This window comes from Alligator sinensis, unplaced genomic scaffold, assembly GCF_000455745.1.
Source record: "Alligator sinensis unplaced genomic scaffold, ASM45574v1 scaffold933_1, whole genome shotgun sequence".
NCBI lineage: Eukaryota > Metazoa > Chordata > Crocodylia > Alligatoridae > Alligator > Alligator sinensis.
The window spans coordinates 98592-106249 of NW_005842542.1; the positions used below are offsets into that span (position 1 = coordinate 98592).

General features: G+C 48.5%; 1 protein-coding gene across 1 annotated transcript in view; it reads right to left on the bottom strand.

Annotated features, from left to right (window-relative positions):
* Positions 1 to 7658, bottom strand: part of ADCY7 (adenylate cyclase 7) — a 62844-nt gene that overhangs the window by 28299 nt on the left and 26887 nt on the right. Inside the window, exon 10 of the mRNA XM_025213620.1 lies at positions 3495 to 3627. Coding sequence (XP_025069405.1) covers positions 3495 to 3627 — 133 coding nt within the window. The remainder of the gene's footprint in view (positions 1 to 3494; positions 3628 to 7658) is intronic.

Here is a 7658-nt window from a genome sequence, read left to right on the forward strand (position 1 = left end):
GAAGGGCTACACTAATCATTAATTGAAAATAGCTCTCCTGTGTTTCTTCCTAAGCAATTCCTAAGGAAGACGATGCAAGAGCTATTTTTTTTCCCCCCTGTGTTTTTTCCTTGTCAGTAAAACACTGCAAGAGGGCCGGGCCCCCAGGGGTGGTGACCATATGGTTCCTTCCCGGCTCGATCTCTAAGATGCCCTCCCTTGGTTCCTTGCCTTCCATGCTTTGCTTTTATTAAGATATTAAGGAAGGGATACTAAGACTCATGGTCTTGGAGTGAACTCTTGTCACTTGCAGCCACTAGCAGGTCCCTCCCGGACCCTGCTGGCCTCAGTTTGCGCCCTAAGTTGAGTGGGACCTCTCGGCTCATCTATGCCCCCAAGGCACCTGTAGCTTTCAGGGCTAATTATATGGGCTCTGTCCTCCCCAATACCCACACCTTGCAGGTGTTATTGATCACCAGTCCTTCCGGGCCACAGCCTCAGCCCTATAACTAGGCCTCCCTGTCCAGGCACTTTATTCACCACGGCTACTCCCCAGTTTGTTTTCTAGGCTTACCTGCTTCTCTTGGGCACTTCAGTGCTCAGGGATATTTCCAGGCACAGCTTTCCTGCATGTAGCACTTTTCCTACACAAGCTGGCCCAGGCATTATTTCCCAACCTAGCAGGCACCTGCCTCTGCATCTGCCCCTCTCTGTGGTTCGGGACCTTGGCCCCAATCTCTGGGCCAATGTGCTCCGATCCCCAGGCTGCTGTGCCCTGCCTCTGCCCTCTCCAAGCTGTGGGCCCCTGGCCCTGATCTCTGGGCTGCTTTCCCCCATCCCAGGGCTCCTGTGCCCAGCCTCTACCCCTGTCTGGGCTACAGACTTACCCACCCCTGCTCCCAGGCCTACCACTTCCAAGGCCTGCCTCCCCAGGTGAGCCCAGGCCCCTGCCACACCTGCAGGCTGCACACTCTCTTGAAGTGATAGGCACACCAAGCGCCCTGTCACAAACACCAAATCAAAATTGTCAATATTCCAGTGCAGCCAACAGTTGCCTAGTTGTACTTAGGTAACCAGCAGTTACAATATCACCTACCTTCCAAAAAGGTAACCTGCCATGTAAGTCACTGAAGGAGAATGAAGCACTGAGACAGCATTTTCTCGAAGCCACCAGACTACGTGCACTGGGGATCCCGGCTAAGATCCTGCATCATCCCACAATTAGCATCAAATGCAGCACAGAAGCAGCCATCTGAACTCTACTAACCATTGGACCACATTAAGAGCCGGATTTGTACCTAACATGTGCGTGGGTGTTGGGCCTGCTCACTTAGCTGATCTTTGATCAATAGCTTATCAGGGCTTGCATGTGGCCTCTGCAGAGCGGAACTGTAGGAGCAATACAGCATGTTTCCCAGCCTGGAATGTGGCTGCCCAGGGGAAGTAACACAACCAGTTAAGGGCAAGGATAAGGTAAAAAATGACAAAGTTGTGTGACCTCTGAGATGCACTTCCCTATGCATCTGAAAATAATCTGTGATCACAGGCACCTCCTTGGAAGCTACCCAAATCCGTTCCATGCTCCTGTAGGTTTTGATGCAGCTGGCCAAAGAGGAAAACCCTAAACACCCAACTACAGATTCATGCAGCTGTCTCACTTGCCAGCACAATTCTTGCACACCCAAAGTGCATAGCTCAGATGTACCAGCTAGTGACCACACCTCAAGTTATGTGTGGATGTCACTGAGCTCAAAGAAATGGCAGGGAGGAGGAATTAAAAACAAGTAACAGCAAAAGAAAATAGCTACGCTGATGGTGGTTTTGCCGTGTTTTAGACACATGCTCTTTTACTGTCTGTACGCTCTGGTGTGGCTATTAAATTTTCTTAATTCTGACTTTTAATGGGAATTTAAAAGAATTAGTCAAACTCAGGACTGACCATCAGGGTATCTAATTTCTGCTCTGGGAACACAATGAAAGGCAGGAATTATTGGGTACTACAGACCTTCCTCCTGTGTTATGGTAATAAATGAATCACAGTGGATTATGTGAACTGGTGAGGAAAGGCTCATGGTTGGGACTTGAGAGTTAATTCACACATCAGTCGCACTAAGCCTATTTTCCACCTCCTACATGAGATGATGGGGAAAGGCTACAAGTGGGTGAGTGGTTGGGTGTACAATCTCAGTATTTAAGTAGAACCTGGGTGTGAGTATCCCTTTCAGGAAGAAGTGGTTTTAAGTGAAAAGTCAGCATTTGGCTATACACTACGGAGGCAAATACAGCAGGCACAGGTAGCTTTCAAAAGAGGTTTTCCTACAGGCAGTGGACACTCACATTGTTATGTTCGCGGATTTTCTGATAGTGTTTAGAGTACAATGTACAGAAGAAATTTTATTTGGAATTCAGGACTGGTATATTAGTTTTGTGCAAAACTTGTTGGCACAAACCGATTTATGAGCAAAACAAAAAAACCAATTAAAAAATGAGTGTTTCTTTGTCTCCTTCTAGTGCAGGGGTGGGCAATTATTTCAGCTGGAGGGCCACTTAGGGAGTTTTGGTGAGCTGTTGTTGGTTGGGTCAGCACCCATCACCTCCTCTACAACAGCTCACCAAAACTTCCTACATGGTAGGCGGCAACAGAGAGCAGGCAGGCAGGACACATTTGGCTGGGTGGGTGGGGAGTGGCATCCAGGAGTGGGGCAGGTAGGCAGGGGCTAGGATCATGGGGCACAGACAGCAGGAGCATGGGCATGCTCTCTGCCCCCTCCTGGGTCAGGCTGGTGGTCACAATCCACCTTCTGGAGAGCAGATTGCAGCTCAGCTCTGGCCCTGTGCTATCACTGCAGTTCAGCCCCAGCCTCATGATATAGGCCCTGGCCTTGGACTGGGCACCACCCACCTCTTCCACTCCCAGGTGCCATCCCCGTGGCCCCAACCCACCCACCCAAGTGCCTCCTGCCTTTGGGGGTCCCAGGCCAGTCTTCATGGAGACTCTGCCTGCCAGTTCCATTCCGCCCCCCCATATGGTGGGTGCAGGGTAGACCAGCCAGGGTGCCCAGGCACAGTGGGGCCAGGTCCAGCAGCAGCAACACTAGCAGAAGCAACTGGAAGAAGCTGCCACCACTACCCCAGAACCACTTCATGCCCAGGGGCAGCAGGACTGGCCACACATGCCACAGCCGGTGTTGCCCCCCAAGCCTGAGCTGGGTAGGGGCCAAGGGACATGCCACAGGCCAGATAAAATCCCTTGGCAGACTGGATCTGGCTCAGGACCTGTATTTTGCCCACCCCTGTTCTAGTAATTGGAGCACATCATTTTATGAACTTCCTATTGCATTCAGACTGATCGGGTAAATTAAAACAATAGAGAAACATGTTTTTAAAGCCAGAGTGTTTTAAAGCCTGAGTTCAATTCCCTACATACCAGATGCACATTTGAATTCTGTTCTTGATCCAAACATCACACATGCACGTACGCAAACACTATATATATTTAAAAGGCATATTCTTACCCTTGGGTCAATCACTAGGTAAGTTTTGATGTTATTTGCTTTAAGGTATGGGTCTCTCTGGTGTCCATTCCCTTCTTCCACTTCATAAACTTTGCCTAGGTGTTTTAGGGTGGCTTCAGTGATGTGTACACGGCTGCAAATGAAAGAAAACCAAGACTCAAACACTTACAGAAAGGTCAGCCTAAGAAATTCATTTACATTTCAATGGGGCTGTTGGCATTTCTGTGCTTCTCAACAGCCTTGTGCTTTGGCAGCCAAGTCCAGGGTCCTGCCAGGTATCTGAGCAGTACCTGCAATCCAGGAGAGCACATTTATACAACACAACCTGAGTTGGATCCACATATTTGGTTAAAAGGTGTCTCAAAATACTTCCCAGAGCTAAGTAATATTATTATGAAATGAAAGCAAAGTATAGTAGGATAGGGGAAAGGCAGAAAGAGAAAGAAAATCTGGAAGGTCGGCTACAGCAAATCCTTAGGGAGTTTTATTACCAAGGAGAACAATTCCGAATGGAACAATCAGAAGTCTACCATCACCTAATGGGAGTTGCAAATACTGCCATATATGCATTTTGCTTGTGTGTGCATGGTCAGGAATATTTAATTAAAGTAATTAATCACATGAAATCAAGTGTTTGGATAAAACCATTCCAGGGAACCACACAGTGAAAGAGCAGAATGGTTAAATGTGGTAATAAAAACAGCCACCTTTTGCACTTATTCTGCTTTCCAGCTATAGATCTCCAGACACTCACAGATAGAGTAAATGTGGCACAGGGAGGCAAAACACTACTCAAAAAGTTGTAACAGAGCTGGGAAGAGAACTTCGGCTGCTCTCTTCTAGAAGGGTAGCTGGGCCAAGGTCCAAAGACTTGCCTGATAACAGTACAAAAGGGATTAATCACTGCTCCCCATTCCCTTCTGCTGCATAGGTGCTCATGTGAAAATAAATTAGGCAGGGCTTGAGATCACTGACCAAAAAGATTCCCCAGGAGGCAGGCCAGGAAGCCCTATGTGCAGCTCTTTGGGAGACAAAAGGCAAAGATTTGTGAGAGAGAGGTCTGAACCCCAATTCTGTCTACCACTTAGTGACTGGACATGTTTCTGTTTTGTTTTCTGACAATTGGCCTGAAAGTTTTAATTGCAGCTGTTACCTCAGCTGAACCATCTCCAAGCTATGCACACTTTCTAAGCCAAATTCTTAGAAGATGCCCTCATCAATCAGTGATTTCAAGTAGCTGTTGTAATGTGCTAGGTAACCTGCCCAGATTAACCTGGGGCTCATTTAAAGAGTCACCCCCTGCAGCTAAATTGTTCATGAATGTTTTCAAATATACTGAAGCACAGCATCTGTTTTTTGGTGGTCAATTCAAGAATTTGCTCAGCTGCAGATTAGGACTAACTGTATCAAATGCTCTTCTCTAAAATCAGGACTCACACATCCAGTTCCAAAATAAAGTATATGGGTGTCTTCTCCCTTTCATTTAAATTGCCCTGCAGATGCCATAAATGATGACATACCATAAAGATGACAATGTTTAAGAAGATTACAGTTATCAAGTCACAAGAGCTGGTCATAGAAAGCTAACTTCAATCTATTCATTTAGACCCAAGACAGAAACTATGTTGATAAATGTACTGGATTTGTTCAGGGACTTTACCTGAGTGGCTGTGCCTTAAGGAAATGATCCTTTGGGCACAGAGGGAGACAATCCCAATGCGGGGAAAAGGGGCCAAGAGGCTTCCTTGGCTGACCAGAGAAATCCAGAGCAGCCTAAGGTCCCCCTTGACTAGTTTGTAGACTGCCACTAGATCCCTTCTCAGCCTTCTCTTTTGAAGGCTGAACAGGTTCAGGTCCCTCAGCCTCTCCACATAGGGCCTGCCAGGCTGACCCCGATCATGTGGGTGGTGGCCCTCCTTTGGACCCTCTCCATATTGGTCACATCTCTCCTGAAGTGTGGTGCCCAGAACTGGACGCAGTACTCCAGCTGCGGCCTGACCAGTGTCGCATAGAGGGGGAGGATCACCTCCTTGGACCTGCTTGAGATGCATCTGTGGATGCACGACAAGATATGGTTGGCCTTCCTGACCGCTTCCCCACACTGTCGGCCCATGTTCATTGTGGCATCAATGACGACTCCAAGGTGATAGATAGGCACAGTCCCCAGCCAGGGCATGCTTGGAGGGGGAGGAGGGAAGCAGCCCTTGCCAGTTTTGTCCCTAAGCGGTAGGGGGCGTGGCCAGATGCCAGCCCCAGTCAGCGTCCGGCAGCATGAGGCAAAGCGGGGTAGGGAGGAGGATTAAACCCCACTTCCCCCCACCCTCATTGGCAGAGACCCCCAGCCCAGGTTTGCCTGGCTTCCCCTCCCTCACCCCCACTCACAGCTTAAGTGGCAGGGGGTGAGGCCAGAACTAAAAGCGGGGGCCAGGAAGGGGATTAAACCCCCGCTCCCTCCCCTCTCCTGCCAGCACAGGACCCCAGCCAGGGTCTGCCTGGCTTTCTGCCTGCGTGGCCCTCCCTTCCCCCCCCTTCACCTCCGGCCAGTGTCTGGCCATGCTCACTGCTGCTCGAGGGGCAAGTAGAAGGGGGAGACCAGGCAGACCCCAGCTAGGTTCCTGTGCCAGTGGGAGGGGTGAGGGAGACTGGATTAAACCCTACTTTCCCACCTCACCCTGCCAGTCCCAGCCAGGCATAGCCATGCCCTCCACTGGAGCATGGAGCAGGGTGGGAGGAGGGCAGAAGTAGGCAGACTCCCACGCACAGACCTGGGCTGGGGATCTTGTTGGCCGTGGAGGGGGTTTAAACCCCCCTCCCTCCTCTCCATGTGAACCTGCTGGCCTATGCCCCCTGCCCCCTCCACTCCAACAGAGGAAAAGTCTGGCATGGGCTACTCTCCAGCCCAGTTTCCCACCCCACCCACTTGTCAGCCAGTCCTTACTGCTATAGCTAGGGAGCAGTGGGCGGGGCCAACCCTGCTCTGCCAAGACAGACAGCACAGCCTACCCCAGGGCTGCAAAGCATCCTGGGATGCTGGAGGACTGTAATTTAACTTGAACCCGGAAGGGGTCTGGGACAAAAGTTCTATAAAGATGTTTGACTCAAATCAGTTAAGCCTGATACTACATTCAATCACGTTTATCTTAAACCAGTTTCAGACATTTTAAAACTGGTTTATGTGCACTGAACTTCTGTTCTGTTATGGGTTTAAACCAGTTTCTGATCACTTAAACTGGTTTATGTGTAATTTCTATCTCCAGCCTTGGGGACAAGCAAGAGAAAAGAGCTGGAATTAATTTCCTTGGTGCTTGGTGAATTGGCTTACTTGCTGAAAGTAGGCCATAGAACTCTAGCTCTCATATCAGCATTTATGAAGGTTTCCCTCGCCAACTGCTGGGGCTAGGTTCCTGACAGTTCCCGTGGTTGGCAAAACCATGGTTGGCAAGACAAAAGGCTTATAGGAAAAATGGCAGATGGAGGACTGATGCATGGCCACAGAAAACTGTGGTTACTCAAAACTGTATACTGTGGTAGCCAAAATGGTATATAGAATATTAAGCATAGATACTCAAAATCGTGGTTGGCAAAACCGTGGAGGAAACCTGTATCATTATGCTGAACATACAGTCATGTTGCTGTGCAAAACTGTATCTATAATATCATAACATACAGGCATGTGACTTGCAAGATAATCAACTTGCTCCCAAAATGCAATGTTAGGCAGAGGCAGAAGGGTGCAGGGGACAGAACACTGACTGGGAGTTCGAAGACATGGGCTCCATGCTAGATGTCTCCAGGAAATCGCTTCACCTTTTACATCCCAGTTCCCCTCCAGCCTGAGTTTGCATAGTCTGTTTAGATGATATATATTTTTGGGACTGTATCGCCTGATGTGCTTTGATCATAACACAAACAATAATAATCAGCGTGCATGTGCAACTCACAGCATGAATTTCAGTTATTAGTTACAGTTATTGTAAAATGAAAGTCGCTTCTTTCTAAATAAATAAATAATAAATAGCTGTCTTTTAAACATATTTTTGTTACATGCTATTTTTATTGAGTACTGAAGAAAGGCAGCATGGAATAACAGATAGGGCACTAGCCTGTGAGCCAAAAGAAAAAACAGTTCTGTTCCCAGGTCCTTCTACTAACCGCCCGCCCCCC